The sequence below is a fragment of the Tiliqua scincoides genome, chromosome 1 (assembly GCF_035046505.1).
Source record: "Tiliqua scincoides isolate rTilSci1 chromosome 1, rTilSci1.hap2, whole genome shotgun sequence".
Taxonomy (NCBI): Eukaryota; Metazoa; Chordata; class Lepidosauria; order Squamata; family Scincidae; genus Tiliqua; species Tiliqua scincoides.
The window spans coordinates 88,379,905-88,406,710 of record NC_089821.1 but is presented as its reverse complement, the minus strand read 5'-3'; the positions used below and the strand labels follow the sequence as shown (position 1 = coordinate 88,406,710).

At 41.5% G+C, this 26,806-nt stretch overlaps 1 protein-coding gene across 1 annotated transcript in view; it reads left to right on the top strand.

Moving 5' to 3' along the window:
• The window catches only part of LOC136645284 (von Willebrand factor D and EGF domain-containing protein-like), a 207,787-nt gene that overhangs the window by 137,640 nt on the left and 43,341 nt on the right, over positions 1–26,806 (top strand). Inside the window, exon 22 of the mRNA XM_066621524.1 lies at positions 15,549–16,433. Within this exon, the coding sequence (XP_066477621.1) occupies positions 15,549–16,433 (885 nt within the window). The remainder of the gene's footprint in view (positions 1–15,548; positions 16,434–26,806) is intronic.

Below are 26,806 nucleotides of genomic sequence, written 5' to 3'. Positions count from 1 at the left end.
GAACAACAGATCTGTAATATTTCCTCAGATGCAGTCATGTACCATGGTAGCATCAAGTCTAATATATATATAAAAAATACCATTGACATGAATGAGCACCCACCTGAAATTGGCTGGTGACCCACCTAGTGAGTCCAACCTGCAGTTTGAGAAACACTGCACTTGATGTTTTCCTTTACAGTGTGGTTATCTCTTCTGGCTGTGTTCCATCTTCTGCAGGCAACTATAAATCAAGCCCAGGGAGGTTCTCAAAGTCTTAAACATTCTTTCCAGCTGACTTCTCCACACTCCCCTGCTTTCTCACTGCAGGTGGCTCATCAGCAACTCTATCCTCTCACAATGGGTTATAGTACCTTGTCAACTTGGCTTCACGTCTTCCCCCTCCACGTGTACAACCTGAGTTACTCCTGCTTAGCTCTTTGGGCATTACAGCAGCTCAGTCACCAGACCACACCTCCTGCCCAGAGTTGTGTTGCATCAGGGCTGTGTCTGGGTTACAAAGGTGCAGCATTTTCCCAACATCATGGCAGCATCTGTGGCAAGTCTCTTGGTGGGTGGACTTCTACACCAGTGAGGCAGTCGTTGTGCTGGCATATCTGGGGTTACACCAGTGTATCTCAGGGATAGGATTTGGCCATTTTGCTTGGGCGTTCCTAAGGTACCTCAGTCGCATTGATTATGGACTATGCTCTTAATTGTAAGTAGGGCCAGTCCAAGCCAGCCCCCAGCATACTCCGCTCCTCCTATTTATTTCAAACAGGATGGGACAGAAGCAAGGTGACCAGATAAAATTGAGGACAGAGAGAAAAGGACATTGTAGAGAAAAGGGAATTTTGGCAGGTGCAGCGCAACATAGAAGGCTTTAAAAAGCTGCACCTGCCAAAATCCCCTCTTCTTTACAATGGTTAAAGGTATGGGCACTCTGTCCTCCATTGTATCTAGTCAACCTGGAAGAAGGAGGAGGTGTCATCAAAGCTGAGAATAAGGGAAAATTGCCACACCTCCCTCTCCCTGCTCACCTGGCTGCTCTGCTAAACAGCAGAGGGTAAGCAAGGAGGCATGGATGTGGAGGCAGTGTGGGTGGTAGCAGAAGCTGAGGCATTTTTTTCTTTCCCAAGAGGTGCTAGAGGTTGTTTGCTGCCAGTCTGATTTCTTCGTTCTCGCTCTTAGTGAGAAGAAAAAAAAATTATTGGAGAACTGAGAAGTGGTTCAGTAGACGTGTACAGAGTGCGCAGAACCCCTTCCCCATGAGCATCAAAACGGATGTTTCAGTTGGCCTCATTGCTAGGCCATCACTAGTTGCCAGCACTTTTACTAAGATAAGTCCATACTTTGTCCCAACCTCTGTTTTGTTTACAAGGAAAGGAAAGGCAATGGAACTCCTTGTTTCTCACAACTTTGTTGCTATTGCTAACCAAAAGTAAGCAAACTGATACTTTTTTCAGTGGGATAAGACTGTAAAAGGGTTGAAGATCTCTTGAAGCAGCTCTTTACTAGACTTTAAAGAGAACAACTCAAGGTAACTCTTCCTTCTGGAAACAAAACTGTTAGTAATATAGTTAAAAGCAAGCAAGAGCAGTAACTGTAGCAGATGCAGGGAATTAATTATGGGTTGTTTATTAATATAAAACCAGAAATGCATGTTTACTGTTCTTTCAGGGATGCAGAGTGAGCTTAAGTTGAAGTACTCTGTGTTACTTTATGATTAAAATTACTGGATGAAATGAAAGGAGATGTGAACTAAATGTGTGTGCATGAAGAATTACAATTATTTTTTAATACCTCTATTTGAATAATAGCTTTATTTTTGTAGAGACACACTCTGCCAGTACTTTAACAAAAACCTTGCTTCATCTGTCTGAATCACCAAGAAAATTCCATAGTGGTATTCCAAGTACTTCAACAAAAAGGCTTCTCATATTTCTCTCTTATCAGATGATTTTGATTCAATTGCCATGATTTAAGGATTAGGAGAATAAGTATTGCTTTATACAAAAATTGTTCTTTACTAAGGTGAGGACCACACTGTAGGTTAGGGAGGAAGAAAAAGAAGTGTTTTATGTCCAAAGGAAATTGTTTTCAAAGCCAGAACCTGTGAAGACGGAAAACACTGTGATTTATCTATCAGTGAAAGTGCCATTTACTCACCATGGCTTAGGGATAGGAGAGTGACAGCACAATCCTAATCTTCCTACTGCCAATGTAGCGACCCGTCTGCTGGATCAGGCTGTCACGAACATGCCGTAAAGCACATTGCAACAGCCTAGCAGTTAGGAATGCTGGTAGGAAGGCCTGCACCATCCTGCTGGTGCAAGAAGAATGTCATGCTGGAGCAGGTAAATGCTGCTCAGAGTAGTGCAGGGGTGGGGAAGGGGTGTAATGGGGTGGGGGCAGGGAGAGGGGGGGCAGGGATTGGCAGCAGCCATGCACATCAAATCCTATCCTCCTCCCCGGGCCTAAGAACCCAACAAGAAGCATCTTGGACTTGTGCTGGCTCTTTAGCAGGTGCAGATCTGAGAACCCGCGCTGCATCGGTGCAGGTTAAGATTGAGCTGCCCGTCTATCACTGTTTGTGAGCTCCAATTAATTCTTAAGTTTTATTGACCAGCTTCTGAGGTGCATTTGCCTCTTGTGGGACAAAGAAAGCAGAGCTAGAATTTCCTCTTGCTTGCAGAGAGCTGACTCAACTCCATTGTCCACAAGTGTAATTTCTCTTTCCACGGCGACAGGTAAGTTCACACTGGCTGAGCTTGGCTGGCGACCTGGGGTCGGCTGGGGTCTGGGGAGGACAGGCGGAGGGCAGGGAAGAGGCATTTTGGGGCAAGGGAGGGCAGGCAGTGGGCGGGCTTGTGGGCAGGCGGTAGGGAGTGGGAGGCAGGGCCAGGATCTGGCAGTTACACTGAATCCTAATCGCCATTCCTGGGCAGAGTGGCTCCTGGCTGCTCTGTTCTGCTCAGATCTGCGCCATCTCATGAGGTGGCACAGATCTGAGAAGACCCGCTGGGGTTGCTTCAGCTCTCCTCAGGGTAAGAGGAAAAGTTTCCACTTGCCTTGGGTCAAGCCTCAGCCAGCACCAAACTTGCGCTGGATACAGCACAGGCCCACTGGCCTGCCTGTTCCAGAACAAGTTAGGATTGTGCTGTCAGATGTTTTTATCCATGAGTTATATTTTCAAAATACTACTTATTGCTGCATTCTTAAGATCCTTTGCTCTAGAATAGCCCCTTCCATTGCTCCCTGAATATGCCAGCCTTTGAAAAAATGTGCTATTTATTAAAGTATACAGTATATATAGGCTGCCTTCCTATGTAAAAACCTCTAAAGTACTTTATTTATAAACCTACTAAAATCAATAACAAAATTCACAATGCCACATAAAACAGTAAAATACCAACTGAGCAATAAACTTGATAGATTTATTAAAAGCAGCTGTCAGAGCAGCATAACACAGCAGTCAGACAAATCCAAAGGCTTTGATTAAAAAGGCCACCTTGGTCTGTTGTCTGAAGGCCACTAAAGAAGGAATGAGACAAGTTTACTGGGCAAGCAGGGAAGAAGTTCCACAACTTGGGCACTAGCACTGAAATGGCCCCATCCCGCCACACCACCCATATATTTCACATGGTGAGGACACTGCAGGACAGAGCAGAAACTTTGAGGAAGATTTCAACATATGAGACACAGTGTGATGTAGTGGTTAGAGCGTGGACCAGGATCTCAGATGATCAGATTCACTTTTCCACTCAGTCATGAGGCATTTTGTGTGACTTTAAGCCAGTTTTTTAGGCTCATTTACCACATAGGATTGGAGAAAGAATAAAATTGGGGGTGGAGCCATGTTTGCTGCCTTGATGTCCTTGGAGAAATGGCAAGATAAACATGGACAAATTCATGCAGGCACAGCTAATTCTGAAGATAAAACAGTTTTAAAGGTTAAAATCAATGCAAACTTAAGTAGAAGTGAAAATGGTGCAAGATGGGCATGGTGTGTCCTCTAGCAATTATGCTAGTCAGCACTTTAGGAGCTGTAGTTGCCACTAGTTTCCAGAGATGTGTCAAAAGGAGCCCCACAGACAGTTCACTGCAGAGTCTAATCTGGGTATAACTAAGGGCCAAGTTACACATTGTCTTAAAAGCATCATGTGGCCTGGTAGCTTGTTATTTTTAAAATAGTGGCTATGGGGAGGGACACATCTGTATAATGGAGCAAAACTTTAGTGGTGGGATTGGGGGGGCTGCCACATCCACTCCCAGTCATGACCCCCCACCTGTTGTTTTAAAAACAAAAAAGAGCTCCCATTGGCTTGCCATGGAAGCTTTTCTTCCCCTTTCCCCCCCCCCCCAGTGACTATATTTTCAAAAAGCATACACACATGCACATCAGGCCATATTACGCATTTACAGTAACATAGCACTTGGCCCTAAGGCATGGCAAGTGGGGAAAGGGGAAGTACACTCCTCCTAAGAAAAATATAAAGTAGAAGAGAACCTGACATTTCTTTCATTTTAGCATCAACCATCTCATTGAACTGATTTACTAGAATATATTTGTGCCTCTTTTTTTGGCTATATAATATGTGGGGTGGGCAGGTGGGCTATTATTTAAAAGAACCCCTAAGTCTCTCAGGACACAGAGAATTGGCCCCACAGTTCTCTGGACTGGGTCCTGTGAATGAGTGTCTTATGCAAAGAGCATCAATGATCAGCAGGCAGCATGGGCAAAGACAGGAAAAAAAAAATCAAGTGTGGGTTGGCTTTTCTGTTGTCTCCATAAAGTAATAACACAGTGGAAAAAACATAAAGGAAAAAACAGTGAGGAGGAATGATGCAATTAAAGAAGATGGAATTTATTCTAAAACCAATGACATTCCTCTCCTTTGAAAACTAGGATAAACTCAAGCAAAACTGCATCTTGTAAAACTGGAAGGCACACAGGAAAGAAGTGAGATCACAGAGGTGTCAAAATGTTGTGTTCACCATTTAACTGTGTTACAGCAAAATATTTGGATGTAATGATGTGCCGTGGAAATTACTTTGGACCCAGGGAAGGAGTAATAGCTTTTTGCTTCTGGGATGCAAAATTAATCCAGTAGTATCCAGCAGATGATTTTGGAACTGCTGCCAGGAGCCATCCTTCCTCTTCGGGAAAAATGAGTTTTCTACAATAATTTATTTCACCTAGGCAATAGCTACTAAAATCTAGACACTTTAAAAAAGATACGAGAGGGAAGTTTTCTATGGAGTATTCAGTGACCTAGATATAACACCCACAGGTAGACATGATAGGAAGAATATTTCAGATAATTTGAAAGATAAATGATTTCCAGCCTCGCTGATCCATCCATTCCATCAATCTAGAATATGTTAAGCACTCCAAATCCAAATGATATATTTAGCAAGTGATGGGGCTCAGCAGCAGAAGACCCATGAATCCCAAGCTATAAAACCACTAGGGAAAGACCTCTGTTACAGGCCATGAATAATATTTACATTCAATCACAACATCTACTGCAGATTACATCCTTTTCCTAACAAGTCCCTGCCATTTTTTCCCTCACTTAAGCAATTGCACTGCCTCCCTGGGTTAGAACAGGTAAGACTAACAACCCAACCCCAAAGCATCTAACTGGAAGGAAATTGCTTTGCAGTGTTTAACCGGGAGAGAATTGATAGCTAGGTCATAGTCGTTAACATTTCCAGGCCTACATATTGCTATGCAATTTTTTTTAATAAGGGGAAAACCTTTTTCACAAAGGAGACAATGCCTCAGCTTGTTTACAACCACGAGAAAATTCATTAAATGTGAGACTTGCAAGATTTTGCCCACCCAGGGTACTGTGGACAGTGGGAAACTCAATCTCAAATGACTGACCCAATCACCTGTGAAAGTGCTACTTGTTCTGAGCACAGAGGACAGGAAAAGAGAAGAAGCATTAAGACAAGGGCAAGATCTGCAGCTTTCCGTTGGAGACATCCTTTTCAAGAGTACCATTGTAGCAGTAGAAGAGGGAAAAATGAAGGACAAAGAAATCGTCAAACACTAGTTATTTCACGCTGAACTAAACATGATGCTGTGAGACCCATGATCACAACTCCCTCATTTTTAAAATGGAAGTGCAGCCATGAGGAGGGTGTGTGTGTGTGTGTGTGTGTGTGTGTGTGAGAGAGAGAGAGAGAGAGAGATTTGGATCTGGGTCTTGGTGTTAGGAAAGGATGGTTTTTCAAATCCTTCCACAACATTCTTGTGACCTGAATTGTACAAACACACATGTAAATAAACACTATAACTGTGATTTGCTCCATGGGGTGAATCATACATGAACTGGTGCAGGGCAGGGCTCCTGCAAGTGATTTAGGCTGAGAAAACAGTATGAGAACAAAAGGTTTAATCCCCTTATCCTAGTGTATTGATTTGAACCAGATGCCTCCAGTAGTTACCCTTTAACAACAGTGAAAATTCTGACCACAGATCAGTATGAAGCTCCCTGACCCTTTCTTCTCCTCAAACCTATGCTACTACTAAAGTGTTTGTCCAAGGGGATCAATACGCAGCCCCAGAACATACCATATGGTAACTAAATATTTTATACTTGCCTCCCATTTGCTCTTGGGTTGCTGTTCAAGAACCGGCAATGCTACTGAGTAGGAGGTGTACTTTTACTTCATTTCTTTTCTTGGTTTTTTTGTCTTGCTTTCATTCAGTTTATTTAATTTTGTTTTTTATTTTCTTTCATTTAATATTTTTCACTGAGGGTTTCCCCTTTTGATTTTCATTTGTTTAAGTAAAAGAAACAGGCTGGCCTGACTTAAACTGTGTGCAGCTCTGAGCTCCCAGTGACCATTTCCTCCCAGTGGCCATTTTTTTCCCCTCATATTATTAACAGTATTTATATACTGCTTTTCAACTAAAAGTTCACAAAGTGGTTTACAGTGAAAAATCAAATAACTAAATGGCTCCCAGTCCCAAAAGGGCTCACAATCTAAAAAGATGCAAATGAATACCAGCAGACAGCCACTAGAACAGACAGTGCTGGGGTGAGGTGGGCCAGTTACTCTCCCCCTGCTAAAAAAAAGGAGCACACACTTGAAAAAGTGCCTCTTACCCAATTAGCAGGGGTTATGACCTGCATATGACCTCATATGACCTGCTTTGTTGTCAGTGTCAGTGTTGTGAAAGTGATTGTTGAGAAAGAAAGAAAGAAAGAAAGAAAGAAAGAAAGAAAGAAAGAAACTGTAGCTAGATCTGCAAGCCTATTGCACCCGATTAACCATTCAGTTTGGTCCCAGAATATTGCTCCCATGTGAACCTATCGTGATCCATGATCTGCTGCCACATGATCCTATCCTCCCTGTTAGACATCAGACGAGGTTTGCTCAGTCATGGCTCCTGTACTCTGAAACTCAATCCCTGGGCTTTTTTCCTCCTTTCGTTTTGACGGCTAGTTAAGATAATCTTTTTTAGACAGGGTTTTAATGTGTTTTAATAGCTTCCCCTAAGTAATGGCTTGTTTTTTTATAACTGCCAATGATTATTTTTTAATTGCGCTGTTCTTTTATAATGTCTAATTATTATTTGTAATTGTATGAGGCTTGGTAGCTTTGACTGAGAGAGAGAGAGAGAGAGAGAGAGAGAGAGAGAGAGACTACACACACCAACAGTAACTGTTGTTAAGTGTTCCAATTACTTAGCATACCCCTGCTGTTACATAGCAGCTGGGTTATGTGGTCCCAACCCAAAGTACGTCTGAAGTTTGCTAGGGTCAGTTGCATTATGTAGCAACCATCCAACCAGGGAAATGTGAAAATGAAGTAGGAAATGTCGTGCAGCCCAGAATAACCTGTCATCCATCTGCAGAGCACTATGGATCCTGACTGCACAGCACTAACCATGTCTGGCTCTGTACTAAGTTTGGTATGATATGACTGATATGAATGCATCTTATGATGCATTACAGGACAATCCAAGAGCATTTATTTCTGTAAGTTGCTTTTATTAGGATAAAATAAGGCTAGTTGCCCAGGTTTAATCAGCTGGACATGATTGTGAAATCATGCAGAAGTGCCTAAAGAAAAACTCTCACCGGGGCATTACATGCACTCGTGTGATATTAAAAGACACTACTTTTGAAGCAGTCACAATTCAGAAAATATTCTGGTTTTTCATCACATGAAAGGTGCCTGTCACTTTTATGTATTCAGAGCCAGAAACAATGGGATGCTAATTTTAGGCCATTTACTGCTTGGATTACATGAATAAAAAGTTGTCCAAAATATTTAAATTGAAACTATTTTTCTTTTGAAGTCATGTTACAGATTTTCCTTTGAAGAAATAGTATGCATTTCTTCACCAGTCTGTTATACATCTGAATTCGCTTACGTATCTCAGAGAAAAATCGATCCAATCTCTATAGATGTAACTCGTCTGTATATGTCAGAATCACACTGTTTTGGCCAGAAGGAAGAATCTGAAGGCACAGGAGATATTAGATGAATGGCATTTTTATTAATTTTTCTGTCTTTTGTGATAGTATTAGAAGAAGAGTGTGCTGAAGTTCTTTAATAAAACAGAAGATTTTAATAATATTTCCAAAGCAACAGCTATATCTTAACATGATGGGTCCCATGGGAATCTATTCCCATGATTCTTGCATAGTTTTTGTACTTAACAAAATGCCAATTTGTCCCTTAGCTAATGCCTTTATACATGTAACGAGAATGTAGCAGAATTTAAAATGGTTGGGTGTTCTTCTCATTTAGTGCTCTTAAAAGCTGGTTAGAAAATACACATTGAACTAAAAAATTCCAAATGCAAATAATGTAAAGGATTACTCTGCCTTTAGAAAACTCCCCTGAAAAATTTGTTAGTTATCCAGAAAAATGGAAATATTATCTACCTGTTATTCTTTACATGTTACAGATATCGATTATATGAGGAGAGAGAAAGAGTCTTTTTTTGTTAGTAAAAAGTATGGTATTCCATTTTACACTGTGAAGAAGCCTGGTTCACACAGCTTCTTCTCTATATGATCCCTCTTCTTTTTAGACATGTATTGCACCACAGACTTATAAAATGCCTTGTTCCCAGCCATGTTTAGAAAATATAGAAACCAGGATGGAGGAAAAGGCAAACATTAAGCCAAGCTTTCTTTTAGTCATAGCCTTAGAACAAAAAAAATGTGCCTATGGTACAGCATTGTCTCTGAATTTCTATTAATTTTGGCTGCACAGAATGTTCAGTTTTGCCTTTTTAGTTTAAATTTTATATGCTTGCTGTGAGCAATTTTTCCTCAGAAACTTTTAAGCTCTTTTCCACAGAAAGAAATACACGGGTTGCCTAAGGAAAAATGTCAACTTTCTTGTCTAATGGATAGGAAAAGGGGGAAAGAATGACTCTTATCTTTTATCTACCTAGTACTATATTTGGTCAAAAGACCAAAAGAAGGGGAACTAATGAAGTCCCAACAATATCTTCCAAGTACCTACAGATACACTGTTTTATGTCACATGTTAATTCATTCCACTGGATGGACATTTTGTATAGTCAGTTTGTGAATAGTAGACAGCTGCAAAGACCACCTATTCATTGCCTGTTCTGAGAGAAATGGGAAGCTTGAGGGCATTACTTACTGTCTCCATTAACTCCCTCTTGGAGTGTTTACTTAACTAAAGGATGCCAGTGATGAGGGCATCACTGTTATGACTGTCCTATGCACAGTCAACAAGCCTAATCACAGCCATGGTTATTTTATCATGGCCTGTTCTTAGCGCTACCTCTCAAAGCATACTTAATTCATCCGATTAGAGTGCAATCCAAGTACATATAACTTTTTATACCTCCAATGGTCCTCATCAACTTCCTGATGAAGCTAGATTACTAAATGATCCAATAGCCATCCAGCCAGCTGTCTCACCCTCAACTGCCTTGCAGAACAAAGCCAGATCCCAACAGAAGTCCCTGGCTTCCAACAGCTGTTTTGAGTTACCCCACCTTGGAGTTTCCATTGCAAAATAACACTCTTGCAGAGCCCTATGTTGTGATAGCTTCCTCCTGCTAAATTCTCCATAGAGCTTTAAGTTTCCCCTTTCATAATGAAGTCACTAGCAAAGAGATGAATATTTATCATGTAACATTTGGGGAATTTCTTAAACGTTAAAGAGATTAATGAGAATTAAATGCTAAGGGCAGGAGGTCTGGTCTAGAGGGTAGAGCCTCCATTTGCCTGAAGATTAACATCCACAAGGTCGCCAGTTCGAGGCCACCGGCACCGTGCGACCTTGAAGCAGCTGACAAGCTGCAGCTGAGCTGTTCCATCTGCTCGGAGCGTGGGAGGATGGAGGCCAGAATGTTAAAACCAGATCGGAGTGTAACACCTTGAATGTGGTGGTTCTTGAAAGAGAGAGCCTTCTTTCAATTTGTAAAAATCCCTGCGTGGATTTAATAAGCCTGCCTGTGTAAACCGCCTTGAATAAAGTCTTGAATAAAGACCAAGAAAGGCGGTATATAAATACTGTATATTATATTATATTATTATTATTATTTCCTTTTACATCTCAGACAGTTGAGAAAAATGTTCTCTGACTTACATTCTGCCCCCTCCTTGCTGCATGCCAGGACTGTGTTTGCTTTAGTGACAGAAGCTTTCAGATTCTTCAATCTCATTTTGTTCAAATGCAGCAATAAATGGATTTAAATGTCAATTATACCATACTGAATGATTTCAATGTGAGAACTAAGAAATGATCTGGACTCTGAGACAAATAAATAAGACCTTTAATATGACATGGGTAAATACAGTGCCCTTATTAAATATCACATCCGTCATTATAAAATAAGATAATATTTTCGCATCACTCACTTTGCAACTATTGAGTCTTCATCGTTTACCATAGCTCTCTTTCAAGCAAACTTTTAGCAAGTATAAATGTCTCAGCCTGCCCTTTCTGATGGACTAAGGCAAGTTCACCTACATGCAAGTAAACATGCAATTTGGTTCAGTTTTACTTTCCATAGGGCTCCATGCATTTCTGTTTTCTGGTTTTTCGGCCTTAACTTTTGTTAGAATGGGGAAAAAAAAACTCCAGTTTATTTCATTGCATTCTGCGGTAAATTCCACATCCAACAGTATATAGCATGATGGTATTATTCCTAATCACCCCAATTTTAGCCATTTTGGTTACTTATGGTGTCACTCCTCCAAGGCTGGTACCTAGGGAGAACCACCCCCCCCGCCCCTCACTAGCTACACCGCTGCCATGATTCCCTGCAGATGCCAAAATCCACAGATGCTAAAATCCATGGGAGGTAGGGTTGTGGTGCCTAAATAACTTACCTGGAGGCCACGCCAGGCCTTCCAGGAGTCGTGCAGGCCTCCCAGCTTCCTCAGAAAGCTTGCCAGATGTAACCAGAAGCCACTTCTTGTTCATGTTGGCAACTTCCGGTCATGTCCAGGAGGTATTCTGAGGCCTGGGGAGGCCGTGCGTAACCTCCTCATGCATCAGAACACCTTTTAGATGTGACTGGAAGTCACTGGCGCAAACTGGAAATGGCTTCCTGTCATGTTCAACAGGCCTTCTGAGGTGTGGCGTCAGCATCCGCAGATGCTCAAATCCGTGAATGCTAAATCCATGGATAAGGGAGGCCCACTGTACAATGCTCCTCCATGGCATGTTCATTCTGAACACATTTTTTTAAAATTCAGTTTTATCTTGCCTTTATAAGTAATTGCAAGGTGGCTAATAAAGTCTACAAATATAAAAACCATTTACAGTAAAAATCAATTTAAAATATTTATTAAAAACAGGCAAAAATAAAATGCTTCAGCTCATAAGTCCAAGCTTGAGAGAATATTTGTTCTTAAGTACCTTTTTAGAAAGGGGGGAGGCTTCTCAAGGTCCCTGGGGCAGGAAGTTCCACATATGACACCTGAAAAGATCTGAATTCGTCTAGCAAGTTCTTTCTGTGGCTAATATGGTAATGTGGTGAGGTTTAGGATTCCTAGCAAGTAGATACATGACAAAACCTTCCCAGTGTATCAGTGGCGGACCTTCCCCGCACCCGGGGCAAAAGTTTGCGATGGCAACCCCTTGCGGGCTGTTGCCACCCCCTGCATGAAAATCCGCCCCTCTACTCATCTGAGGTTCACGGAGCCTCATGTGATCTTAGCCCGCATCTGGGAAGCCTCTGAGGTTCCCCGATGCTATAAATTGTGCTTCCAGGAAACCAGAAGCACAGTTTCTGACCCTGTCGGGAGCCTCAGATTGGCTTCTGCAGGGTCCTAGAGGCTCACGCCTGGGGCATTTGCCCCATCGGAACTAATGGTAGGTCTGCAACTGCTGTCTGTAGTTTTCATCAGGCACTGACTGGGAAAGAATGACCCAGGGCTGAAAGCCCTAATATAGAAAGCCCTTCACTGTGGTGTGAATTCAGCTCTGACTCTGGCTTATCACTGTATTTCCTTGGAAGGGTTTTCATGTTCTTGATAGTGTCTAGTACACCACTAAGACGGAACAAATACTAGGGAGAGAAAGAAGAAGGCAAACCAGTGGTCTCTTACTTTCTGCTCATTTCCATAGATACAACAGCTGAAGATGAAATGAAGCCAAAGTGTATCAGGCCTCTTTTCTCTGCTCATCTCAAAAAATAAATCTATTTCTGGTGCTGCATAGAGCTGAGCTAATGTATGCATTACACTAGCACTTTGTGGAGGGGGGCTGTAAAGTAGGCTATGACCTTGAATATTTTGGATAGTCATTGGTATTTTTACATCCATTCTTTTTTTCATCCAATATATAATTACATAGTAGATAATTTTTTTTTTTAAAAAAAGAGGTAGTTATACCTCTATATTGCTACAGCTCATAGATTTTAAGTATTGATTGACTGCATTAAATACACATTGAAATTTAGAAGATATGAGAAAGCTGCTGCCCTCTGGCAACCTTGCAATCTCACCACTTTGTTTAGTTAGACTAGAAGAAAAATGCATTTAAAAAAAAACACAGTCCTGCCCCTAACTTACATTAGTGACACCCTCTTTTTCCACGGTCTTCAGCTATTATGTAGCATTTGCGGCAAGAAATAATGTGATACTTATCGTGCCAAGCAGGTGCAGTCAAAATAAATGGAAAGGGGAAAAAAGGAGTATTATCCTAGCACTTGCCATTGTCAACAGACATCCCAATCACACAGTTGCTACTGCATCTTGTTCATTAGTTCAAACTCTCACTAGAAAAGCTATATAGCTATATAGGTGATAGGAACCCAACTGTAGACAAAGTGCTTCTCCACAACCCCATTCTGTGATACAGTAATGTGGTATTCTATAGATGTGTGACATTTTATACAGGATTTCTTTATCTGCAAAATTATCACGAAAGAACCAGATTGTTCAACTCCTAGATTATCCACCCACTATCAGCACAATTAATAAATGGGATTAGTACAATCAGAAATAGTAGATTGGATTAAAGATTTTTTGAGACTATTTTTAGTTGTGAAAGTCTATACACTGGTTCTCAAACTTTCTGGGAGTTAGAGGACCAGGATAAGTCTTTGCAGGGGTGGGAAGCAACAACGCAATCCCCAGGATTATGCTGCTGCTGGGAACATAGCAGCATTTTTGTAACACACCATTGTCCCTGCCAGTGTCTCTGCAGAGCCCCCCCCCCCCCCGTGACTCTAAACACTATAAAAATGCTCCAGGTTGCTATTGCAAAACCGGAAGTGGGTCACAATTGCATTTTTTCAGTGTTTAGAGATGTGGGGGCTCTGCAGAGCGCTACACACTCCCAAGACACTGACAGGGACTATGGTGAGTTGCAAAATGCCCCTATTTCCCCCACAGCAGCACGATCCTGGGAATTGTGTCGCTGCCGTCCGTCTTTCCCCGCCCCTTAAGGGGGCAATGGCAGTGGTTCTCAGGCTGGTGGGCCACTGATCTATTGTCCTATTCGGATGAGGAGGTAGGATTAGTATAATTTTGCCTCCTCCTGTCCACGTTTTGATATGCTTGCACATGTCATCTAAATAGGGCTTATGCAAGGTTCATCCACTTCAACGGAGGAATATTACCTTCTGCATTCTCAGCATTTCTATCTGTCCAGTCCTATATATATTTACTCACAAGGAGGTCCTGCTGTGTTCAGTGCCTGGAACTGTAGCTCTCTCAGAGAGAGAGAGAGAGAGAGAGAGAGAGAGAGATTATCTGAAAAACGGATGTCCTTTAACTTCTGCTTTAATTGCTGATTCATTAATGTGTTTTGTATTTTATGAAAATATAATGATGCCATTGTTATGTTTGCTTTGTTTTAGCAAATCACACTGGAAACATGGTTGAAGGGCAATACTGGCAGTTTAAAACATAAAATAAATTCTTATAATGGCACAAAATGGTATTATGTGAATATACCAGAATATACTAGAAGCTACTACAGCCTGTACAGCATATGCAGTCTATCATGTTCTTGCTGATATACATGTTAAGTAAACATTATATGGGTCATAGAGCACTAATTGAATTGTACAGAAGGCACCTTATATCAGCTCATTGCACTGAGACGGTGTTCACTGCAAACATTAGCTCCATATTCTTGTATTTGTCTCTTAAATAAAGACCATGGCTATTAACTATTGATTTCATTAGTCAAAGGGTTGCTATAAAATATCATGTTGAGCTTTGGCTACTTCTTTGAATGTATGCTGTGATCAATAAGAGGTCATGTCATAATTCACCATTAGTCTTTGACTTTTTCTTACTGAAGTGTGGTGCAATAAACCAACATGTTTGTTCTTTTAGAATTTATGCTGTTTAATATTAAACACATACTGTGCTGTGTTTAATACCTGTTTGCTTTCATCTGAGGAGCTAATACCAGCTTGAAGGCAATTTAGAATAGGGAAGTGGATCAGAACCCTCTCCCCAGCAGCACTTACCCAGCCTCTAAAGTAGCCTTATAGCTCGAGGTGGGTGAAAACAGTTTTATCGTTTCAAGGATTTTGATGTTTTCCAAAATTAGAAGTGCAGAAAATGGTGTTATGTGTTTATATTCCATGGGCGCATTTTTATAAATTATAACTATAAATTATAATCACTTTAAAGGCGCAATCCTAACCAATTTTCCAGCACTTACCTAGCTGTGATGCAGACCCAAGGTAAGGTAACAAACATTCCCTTACCTTGAGGAGACCTCCTTGACTGCCTCCCCACTGCAGGATGTAGTGCATGCCACATTGGCACAGTTATGTTAGTGCTGGAAACTTGGTTAGGATTGCATCCTAAAAGTATACTAGGTAGGTGATATTGGTGGTATAGTGTCAGCAGATGCAGCCATATGCATGTAAAGGGGTTAGTGAAGCCATTTTCAACCATTGTGCTGTGGCACACTGGTGTGTCACAAATGGTCTGCAGGTGTGCCATGGGAGTTTGGGAGAGGGTCATTTATTAGTAGGGCCATTGGGGAATGTGAGCCTCCCACCAAACATATGTATAAATAAATTTCATGAGCAAATATATAAAACTTACCGTTACTGGTGTTTTGTTTTGTTTTAGTTGTAATATCGAGATCTACACAAAGTTTGACTGATGCTTCTGTGAAAAACATTGGGAAAGTTAAGCTTTCTTCCAACCAAGACGACACAAAACAACCACAAAACGCCAATTCTACACTCCCACATGACCGTCTCCCCAAACTAGAAGCTACTTCCCTTTTGACTAGGTACCCCATAACAATTGATATTCATTCTCTAGCTGAGAAAAGAATGGAACCTCTGCCTCATGTATTATCTGTGAAGAAACAGCCTCTGGATTCCAAACTGTCTCACACACCCTTTTCATTGAATGATGCAAACCAACTTGCACAGCAAGAAAGTGAGGCAGCTCAGCAAGGGGCAACCCGGATCTCAGACACTGAGTTTTATGTCCAGTCGCGCACAAGGAATGTCTCTATTCAAGAGGAAATCAGCGCAAGGCTGTTAGCTCCAAGGCCACACACTACTCGACAGACGCACACCTCATTCAATGTCTTCTCTTCTGGAAAACAGTCTCTTAGAGCTGCGACTACACAGGCAAGATCTGCCCATGGTTTTAAAGCAGAGCAGCCACAGACATCTGTGTTGACAATACCCCTGGCCTCTCCATTCCATTGGAAAACTGCCTTATCTGGTTTTGGCCCCAAAAGCAGTAGCCTCCCAGGAGCTGCAGGTTCTGTCCAATCAAGGATTTCCACATTGGTAGCGTTAACCAGAAAGCCATATGCCCCAGCAGTAAATCCTTTGGAACTTCCAAAAGCTACTCATCGGCAGCTGCTTGGCACGAAAGTCACCTGCGCAGATAAGCCATGTTTCAGTGGTGTGTTTTGTGAGCCAACAAAAGACAGGGGATTCAAATGTGGACCTTGCCCCTTTGGATACACGGGGGATGGAATTAGATGTCAAGGTAGGAGAATCAAACATATGTCAGTGCTTATGCTTCTGTCCTTTCACAGATAAATAGTAGGAAGAAAGTGATGAATTACTTATCCAGCGACTCTACAATTTACAATATGTAAATTTGTTTATGGCCTTTTTACACTGTAATAAGTCTGTTTGAGGGGTCAAACTGGATGAAACATTTATAGTTGTGTATCTCATCTTTTCTAAAAAAAAATAGCACCCAAAGGGAGCTAAATTTGTTTTCAAATTGTGAGGTTTCAGCCATCCTACAGATGCCTCCTGAATGATGCCTTCTGAATGACTTGCCATATACTAATTGTGTTGAGGTCAGGGTTGCTGATATGAACACTGCTGTCATATGGCACTGCCCAATGGAGTCAAAAGATTTCCAGCAAATTTTCCCCACTATCTTTTTCTGTGGAATAATTGTCCTAAAAATGCATTGTTTCACAAAATTAATTAGTGACATAATGAAAATGGGTAGAATGCTGGGCAGTGGCATCATTAAGGGGTACAGTGGGTATGGAACACACGGGTGTCACCCTTGGGAGGGGTTACACCACACCACCTGAGCATCCATTCAGTGATTTTCTGGCCCATTCCAGGCCTGGCTGCCTCACATTCTAGGACTGTCTCACTGGCTGCCTCACACTCTTGCAGACAGTCATATTTTCGCCACTCACTGGTGAGAACACAATGCAACTGTGCCCAGAGTGGGCCAAAGATCACTGAACACAAGAGGTTGATAGCGCGGAGGGTCAGGGGCAATGTGTTTACATCATTATGTAACAGCCGAACTTCTGGACTGCCAAGCTCCTCCAGGTAAGCTCTGCACTGGGTGGCACACACCCCAGCGATGTCTCTGGTGCTGGATAGAATACTATTTTCAGACTGTTTCAGTTTGAAATGAAGTTTCAGGGGCAACTTCAAAACTGTTAATCGCTTTTCTCAGATGACTAGAAACCTTATAAGAAAAAGGTGCTTCTGGTCCCATTTCTGGCCTTTACCCTGCTCCTTCCATGAAACTTCTGTTCCACTCTAAATGTGTATAGAGCCTGTTCCCATCTACTGCTGAGAAGCTGGGGGCAGAATCAGTGGATGCACCAAGCTCCAGCTTATGTATTGATTGGGTATTTGGAGGGCACGCAGACAAAGGTTCATACCTAGTTAAGTACCTATATATTTAATCTACCAAAATTATTACATCAACAACTTTCAGCATCTTTCCTTTAGTCTTAAAATTTAAACAATGTAAGAAAAATGAATGCTATTGAATTTACAAGTATTTCATCAAAAATAATTTCCAAGTAAAGCTTTGAATTTGTTTGACTGTCACTGCAATCCTAAACACACTTACTTGGAAGTAAGTAATGGAAGCCCCATTTAACTCAATGAGACTTATTTCTGAGTAGGCATGTGTCCCCTCCTAGGCCTGTACCTTCCCCAGTTCTGCCCTCTCTCCACCCTCCTCCCACGCCCCCACACTGCTTGATGCATACCTGCACTCTAGTGGCAGCCAGGGGTCTGCCTGCGACATCAACAGAGTGGCAGAGGCCTCCCCGCCGATGCCACTTATTTATTCTGTGAAGCCTACATGCCTTACGGCATTTTTGCAGCACCCAGCACTGACCTCCAAACGCTGAGGTCCATTTGGATCAGGCCGCCCGATAGTTCCTGCAGCTGCTGCACGGAGCAATCATATGGGGCAAGCACAAAGAGGTTGTAATTTTGTATGCGGGGAAGTCATAGCTGAACAAAATAGTAGTCAATAGCTTCAACAAGTTGGCTCCTGGTTTCACACTCTTGGTTTCAATCTGCAGAAAACTGAGAAACATCTAGTGGTATCAATAACATTAAAGCAGTATACAAACTTTGTACCACATATGTCTTAAGTGTTCTATCACAGACAATCTCTATTGTGTAAATTATGGCAATCTGCCTTTAAATTCTTCCACTAGTATTCCGAAAAGGAAATTGACCTATGACATGTGCATAGCTTCAGGGACATAAAGAGTATTTCCATTATGAAAGAGATGATTAATTTTTCTGCTTAAATTAATGCATTAATTAGGCAGTTTAAAAGTGCACAGTGAAATAATATTATACTCATTTAAATGAGCCTGGGTGTTTTGTCTGTTCAAATTTCCCTGATAATCTGGCAAATTGAATCCATCATTTTATTACTGAAATTCCTGATTTATTTAATTTTTTCATATACTTGGACAGCTGTTTGTCTAGGCAATGTAGCTTCTTTCATTGTTGGTCTTAGGATTTGTCAATATCCATGTAGTATGCAATGACAAAAGAAGCAATATGTCAAGTACATATTCTCTTAACACCCCTATTCCTTTTATGTATTCCAATAAAAAAGGGCAGTGACAACACTTTTACATGGGAAGGCAAGCGCTAGGGTCCTAATCAGCTACTAGTTTTAGCGGAGAAAATGAGGATGAAAACGATGAGATGAGAAGATGACTATGAGGAGATGAGGGTGGAGTGTTATGAAGAAAGGCTTATGAGGAACCTTATGAGGAAAGGCTACTAACCTAGAAAAGAGGCACCTGAGGGGGGACATGATTGAGACATACAAAATTATGCACGGGAATGATGGATAGAGAGACGCTCTTTTCCCTCTCACACACCACCAGAACCAGGGGACATCCACTAAAATTGAGTGTTGGGAGAGTTAGGACAGACAAAAGAAAATATTTCTTTACTCAGCGTGTAGTTGGTCTGTGGAACTCCTTGCCACATGATGTGGTGATGGCGTCTGAGCCTGGGTGCCTTTAAAAGGAGATTGGACAAGTTTCTGGAGGAAAAGTCCATTACGGGGTACAAGCCACGATGTGTATGCGCAACCTCCTGATTTTAGAAATGGGTTATGTCAGAATGCCAGATGCAAGGGAGGGCACCAGGATGCAGGTCTCTTGTTGTCTTATGTGCTCCCTGGGGCATTAGGTGGGCCACTGTGAGATACAGGAAGCTGGACTAGATAGGCCTATGGCCTGATCCAGCGGGGCTCTTCTTACGTTCTTATGGTTATAGCTTCCCAGTTCCCCAGTGAGACTGCTGGCAAATTCTGTGGCCACAACTGTTGATTCTGCTAATGAATCTTCTTGTCTCTAAGATGGCAGCTGGGGGCCGGTGATATCCCTCAGTGGCTGGTTTTGACCTACACTATGGTATGAACAGGAGCAACCGTCCAGAAAGTTCCATATACTTTCAGATAAGTGCTGAGGATGGAGAAAAGATCACACTGGGATTCTGAACTTCCAGAGTTAGTTGGAATAAGAACAACTACATACAGATGAAAAAACAAATAAGAAGCTAGAGCAAATCAAAGAAAGCCAGTTTTCAACAATTATTTTCCTTGCCCCTTTGTAAGCTCCTTGATCACCAATGGGTGTCCTTGGACCTGTGCCAGCTCTTTAGTATGTCAGCTGGTTCAGGAGGGAATCGCATCCAGCTCCAGTTGCCTACAGTAGGTACCACCTCTCATGTTCGACAGATCCCCATCCTTCCCCGGTTCTGCCCCAATTCTCCGCCCCCAACCCTGTTACTCCCACATTGCTGACTTAGGATTGCGCCACTGGAGACGTTGGTTGAATCTAGAATTCTGATACATCAAAATAACACTATCCAGTTTTGGGTCTTGTATAAACCCCACATTTGCTTTCTTCATCAATAAATGTATTTACAAGTAACATATTTTCCCTGAAATATAAATTTTAGCTGCAGTTTGTTTATTGCTTTAAAAGGCAAAACGCTTCCTCCCTTTGCTTCTGATACTGCACATTTTCCTATATATACCCATAAACAGGAAAACAATATTATATGTATTGTCAGGGACTGATACAATACTTAGTATTATTTTTCTCTTGTTGCCTGTGATGTCACCTGACTAAATAACACACTGGCCCACTCTCTGATTTTGCTTCATCACATGTTTCTCTTCTTTTCAAAATTATGGTCCAGAAACCTGACTAAAATGTTTCTTGTCGCTGAATCTGTCTGAAATGTTATTCATTGTACCCCTGGTTGCTGATGTTTCCTTCCTGCATTGAAACCTGCAGACTCATCCTGACAGCAGGTAGAAAAATGATACTAATTTCAGCCATTAAGGCCAGCCATTATCTCTCCTATAGACCCAACAGTCAAACTGGGGATTATACTGATTCCACAGTAACAACAGTTCCAACAAAGAACAGAAAACAATCTTTTGCAATTGAACAAAACACAGAAGAGAACCAAGTCTTAGAACACTTTTAGGTTTGATTGGAATGGTGGTGGTAAGATTTAAAGAATGAGCAGAAACCACAGTCTTTTTCAAGGCTGTGGAATGTTGTCACTCTGTTTTGATGTGACATGAGTTGTGGGTGAAGTACACATTTGTACATAGAAGGGAGTCTGTGCAACTCCTCTCTCATATAACTGTTCTTAAGGTTTCCACTGGGCTATATGCAAGCCACTTTAGAGCACCACTGGTGCATTCAGTATAAGCGCTTCATCTTTAACCCATGTCTAGATGTGGCCTGTGTTGTTTCTGAAGGAATTGAACTAGGATGGGTTCAGGATGAATTCAAGCAGCTATATTTGCCCCACACTGATAGGATGAATGGTAGTATATATATAAAATGTGCTAGATTTCTTTTGCACACCTGACAACCTCTGGCTACACTAATGCACTCTCACAGCTGGATTCCAATCTGCAGAAGGTTTTTTAATCTTCCTCTGTGATATGGCTACTCTTGCTTGGTTGAGCACGTGCTTTGCAAGTAAAAGGTCTCACGTTTAATGCCTGGCATTGCCAGGTTGGACTGGAAAAGACCCCTGTCTGAAACCCTCAAGAATTATTGCTAGTCAGTATCGACAGTGTCCTAGATAGGTGAATGGTCTGACCCTGTAGAAAGCAGCTTCCTGTGAAAGCATGGCTGCATGGTGGGAGATTGTAGAGGATAGGATTGGGCTCACAGTTCAGGTGCTATTCAGGTGCTGGAATGTAGGGTGTGTGTAGAGCAGCGTTTCCCAAACTGAGGATTGCAACCCATGGATGAGTTGCAACCTGATGTGTGATGCTCTTTGTAGTGTTATGATGGCGTAAGTTAAAGAATGAGACAGATGACCAGAGGAGGTTAAAACCATTTACTACAGCGCTGAGGACCAACACCTTGCAAAGCAACTCTGGGTGTGGCCCTGAACAATGGCATTAGCTGGCTTATATACACTCTGGGCGGGGTTACATAAACGTGGTTACGCCCCTGTTACTATGCAGATACAGGTTTGCTACTTTCCCTGTTACTGTGCAGACTACTTTCCCTGTTACTATGCAGATACAGGATAGTCTGGTTTGCTACTTTCCCTTGTCACACCCATGTCCATATTTGGCAAAAGTTTCAAACACCACTGCTGAACCACACATTGCTTTGTGTGTGTGTGTGAGAGGAGGAGGGGCTGTGGGCTTGGGAAACTTTAATTTCCCTTCTGTGGGTTCCGGCATTAGTAGCACCGCAGTGCCTTATTGGGAGCTGCCGGAGGCTGTGTCCAGGTCATGCTGGGCAGGTGACTCGCTCCAGAATGATCCACAGAAATGATCAGAAGCAACATCCAGTTTGCAGAACCACTGCATGGTCTGGGAGGGGGTTTGGGTTGAGTTATATGTCAATGACCATAAAGGAGCCATGAATATCCACTATACAGGCCCTCTTTGATACGAGAATTAAAACTTTTCTAATATATTTTAAAAGGGAATAAGGTTGGAGGAAATGGACAGAGGTAGAGGGATAAGAAAGCATAAGTGAAACAGTGATCAAAGGCCTTTCAGAAGGTAAGTCCATAGTGTTTCTGGGGCCAATCAAATCCAACTTTCCAGCACTGCCAAAATGGTGTGCTCGGCATCCTAAAATGGGGGGGGCAGTCACAGTCACATATGTTTCCTAACCTCAGGGCTGCATTGTGTCTGCATTGGTGCTGGAGAGCTGGATAGGATGGGGCCCTCTGATATACAGTATACAGGTGGGTCCTCTGTATCCGTGGGGATCCGTTCTCAGATCCCCCGCAGATACCGAAAATTGTGGATAATCAAGTTGGCGAACTTCGGCCCCTCAAGCACTGCCCCTCAAGGGGACTGGAGCTGCACTGGAAGGCTTCCCTGGGCCTCAGAATGCCTTATATGGCATAAAAACATCACTTTTGGTTTCTCAAGGGAAACTGGAAGTAACTTTTTTCAGTTGAAAAGGCCATTCTGAAGCCCACAGAGGCAGTGGGTGGACACACATGGCCTCTGTGGGCTTCAGGGCTCAGGTGGGGCCACATCTGGCTCTGCGTGGATACGCAATCGGCGGATATGGAAGCCCCACCTCTGTACTAGAATATATGATGTAATGTGTTGCATTCAGTCTTCAACCCTGTACACATTTACCTGGGAATAAATCCTGTTGAACTCAGTGGGGCTTCTTGGTGAAGTCTGTTACACTTGTCTCAGAAATTTTAACAACTGAGATTAGTTTAATAGAATATTTTAGAATTATGTTTTGTTTTGCCTGCTAGTAGTAGAAACAAGCTTTAAGGATTTAAGAAGAAAATCAAGCCAAACACTAGCCTTTATATCTTTGTCTCAAACTTCTTCACTGTAGAGTAAGTAACTAAAAGGCTAAAAAAACAAGTGCAGTGGGAACTGACAGGCATGGTTCTCTGTGGAATCCATCTGAAATATACAAGGGATAGAAACATAAGGTAAAGTAGAATCTTACATTGTGTTTCAGAAATATTGTAGTACTATTATTGACAATCTGAGGCCTACAGAGAACTGCAAAATCCTACAGGAAATAAATGCTTTTCTGAGTGGAATGCTTGTTTTAGGATTAGCACAGTGAAAGTAAAGAATAATGTTGGTGACTGACAAAAAAATGCCTTGTCATCAGTGCAAATGCAAAAATAATTGCAATTTTTGTTTGTACTTCTTACCCTCCCCAGATATTTATTGGAATCTTTATAATGGAAAATCCAGATGTATCAAGATTATGACTGTAGCTATGTTGCCCAAAGGAAGATAATGGGAGATAACGTTTCATGTCTGAGATAAAAAGCTTCACTAAGAGTTCATTCTAAATTGCAGTAATCAATTCAAATACCTTAATCACATGGTCACTGCACCTCTCATCTTCATTCATGATTGTGTAGTGCTTCTGTGCTTCCAAAGTGTACACTGCCTAATACAATTCTCAAAAAGTCATGATAAAATATACTCACCACAGACGACCGCCCATAAGTCGATCCCGCAGATAAGTCGAAGGCAGGTTTTGAGCCAACAATCATGGAATTTTCTATGACCCTCGGATAAGTCGGGGGTTAAACTTAAGGGGATGTCTGACTATAGTTTTGTCTGATTTTACCTGAGGCCAGATCCTGAAAAATAATCTACCACTAATTGTTACCTAAGAACTGTAGTCTCTAATTTATTAAAAACATAGTAAAAGATCATAAGATACATTTATATTCTTTTTAAATTCTGGTCTTCACCACCTTTTTGTAAACACTATCAGAGTAAGTGCACTGTAAACAACATACCAGTAAAACAGTGCTTTCCAACCTGGTATTCATGTACTCCCAGGGACACTCAACAGGACCTTTAAGGGTACTTGAAAAAGAATGGAATAATGGCAGAAAAAGGCAGGTCGTGCTCCAGAATCCCTTGCAAGCAGGAATGCCTTGCAAGGACCAGCAAGGCACGAAGGGAGGTAGCTAGCTGTGAAAGCCCCACCAATAGCTAGTTTTTGGTCATCAATTCATGTATGCACCAGTGATTGAAAACCAGCACAGTAAAAAAACTGAAACATAATATGGAAAGTGATCAATCACCCAGAATTTCTCAGCACACTTCTGGTGCAAAACCATGCAAAGGCAGAGTCTTCTTCAAACAGATAAAAAGAAAAAATACTGTGATAAATACATGAAGTCTGGGCTTTCATATAGAGGAGATGAGGGTTTGTATATTAATGACAAACATTTTGCTAATATGAAGGGTACAATTTATGGAATGGGCTGCCAAGGGATATGCAAGTGAAAAAGGTTGGGAACCACTGCAGGAGACCCATGAATCAAATCCACCTTTAAGGTGTCTGGTGTGTTAAGCCAGAAGCTCTACATACAACATGCAACCCATAACACATGACTGAGAGTGTGCAATTCAATTCACAGCAGAGAGATGCAGCTGCATATATTTGCAACCCTTTTTACTCAGAAGCGGACCAACTGCTTTCCATGGGTGTTATTCTTAAGTAAGGGTGCATTGAATTGTAGCCTGGGACTTTGCTTCAAATGGAAAGGAGGATCCCATCCTGGTGTTGAAAAAAACAGACCTGCTTTGCAAACATTTGCAAAGCAGAACCAGGCTGCAGCAGAAGGAAGGAGAATAAAAGGTTGACTTTGGCTGGAATTTCCCAGTTGCTGCAGAATCAAATGATCTGGTGCCTGCCTGCTGCTTGAGAAGGAAACTTTTCAGAGTTGAAAGGCTCTGCCGTCTGATTGACCCAGAGATAAGGTGAAGTGATGATTGGAGCTTGATTACTTGGCAAAAATTTTATGTACTATAGGCGAGTATCTACGGTATATGGTTCAAACTTATGGGAAACAACTTATTGGACAAAAGCAGCTACCCATTTGCTAAAGCTGTGTTGGCTGAGCTAAAAGGCTGCAATCTGCAAATCACAGAATTTGGAGTACCTCCTTGAATTATCTCCTGCAGTAAAAATATTGAGACTCACTTGGTTTGTGCATTGGCTCAAACACATCAGGCTTTATTTTATCATGTAATTATGCTAGATCTTGATAAATAATTTGCTAAGGCCCAAATTATTCAACAAGCACCACTCCTGCACAATGTACATCCATTCTAAATAGTGATTGCATGGCAACAGCACTTGATGGGACTGTGATCAGTAATTATATGAAACTCTCTAATGAGGTATGTTCTGAACAGGTTGCTTCTCGTTTAATTAGGTGAAGTCAAAAATTGAACGTAGCTTCAGCAGAAAGCATCCTGAATAATATGCTGAATTTTGCATACACTTCTTCCACTCAGTTAATCTAGAGTTGCAGTAATAAATATATATTTAAATGGATGTTATTGAAGCTGTTTGAGTTTCTGAATGCCAAAACGGAGGAAGTCACAGTACTAGATTTTTGGTAGTGTCCCCCTGAGGTTATGAGGATCTGTAAATATGCCATCATGCTGTTTAAAAATAAGTATCAAAAATCATTTAGAAGTAATTTAAATGATGACTAGCTTTACTTGGAAGCAGTTCATATTGATCTGAGTCATCTCTAATGGCTGTAGCCCTGAAGTGCATCATTTTAATAGTTTCATAGTGTGGTTTATAGGATTAACATGGCATCTGTATATTTTCAGCAGAATATAGACTGGAGTCTAGCCTCCCAAGAGATATCTATCCATGGACCTAGCAATTCATGGGAGCTTGTATAAAGACAGAGAAGCCAACGTGATTGTAGCATCATCACATTCTGATATACTATAGGCCAGCCCCAACAACCAGCATGCTGCTTAGGCCCAAATCATAACCAGCTTCCCAGCACTGGTATAGCAGTGGGGCATGTGCTGCATCCTGCAGTTGGATGGCAATCAGGGAGACCTCCTCAAGGTAAAAGAATGATTGTTCCCTTACTTTGGAGCTGCATTGCCCTTACTTCAGTGCTGGAAAGTTGGTTAGGATTTTGCCCTTAAGCACAGAAATCAAATAGGCTGGAAATAGCTTAGCACAAGGTTTAACTTGATATATATTTTTTCAGTAAAAATGTCAATTATCAATAGTAGCAGTTTCCTTATTACTGTTATTTTTGCCAATGTAAGAACATGTGAACAAAAATAGGGTGTTTTGTTTTTTTAACAAGTTGTGGAAAGTTTGTTGGAAAAGAGGAATTTGTCACAGAAGGGACATGAACAAGTTTTTCGAAAGTCATTTAGCACACAGCATACTCCCATTACTAGGAAAATCTCACTAGATAACCTTTACATATCTCTCTTAGGTTTTTTTTTGAAACCAGGATGTTCACTTTTCAACTCCGACTTCCTAACAGGCAGAAGATTTGTTTTAAGCCACAGTCAGTATAAATATACAAAATAATAGGTGAAGTGGTTTGGCATGAAAAGTCTGAAAATGCTGTGCCCTTCACAATTCATGATATGATGAAAAGATTGAGATGATGAGGAGTGAGAAAAGAAATATATCAGACTGAGACTTTTGTAAAATATATGCGTTACTGGCACAATGTGACACCAGTTGTCCCATTAAATAGCTAACATTTGCAGATTTTTGTCCCCAAATGACTGACTATATCTTATCATAAAATGATTATAATCAT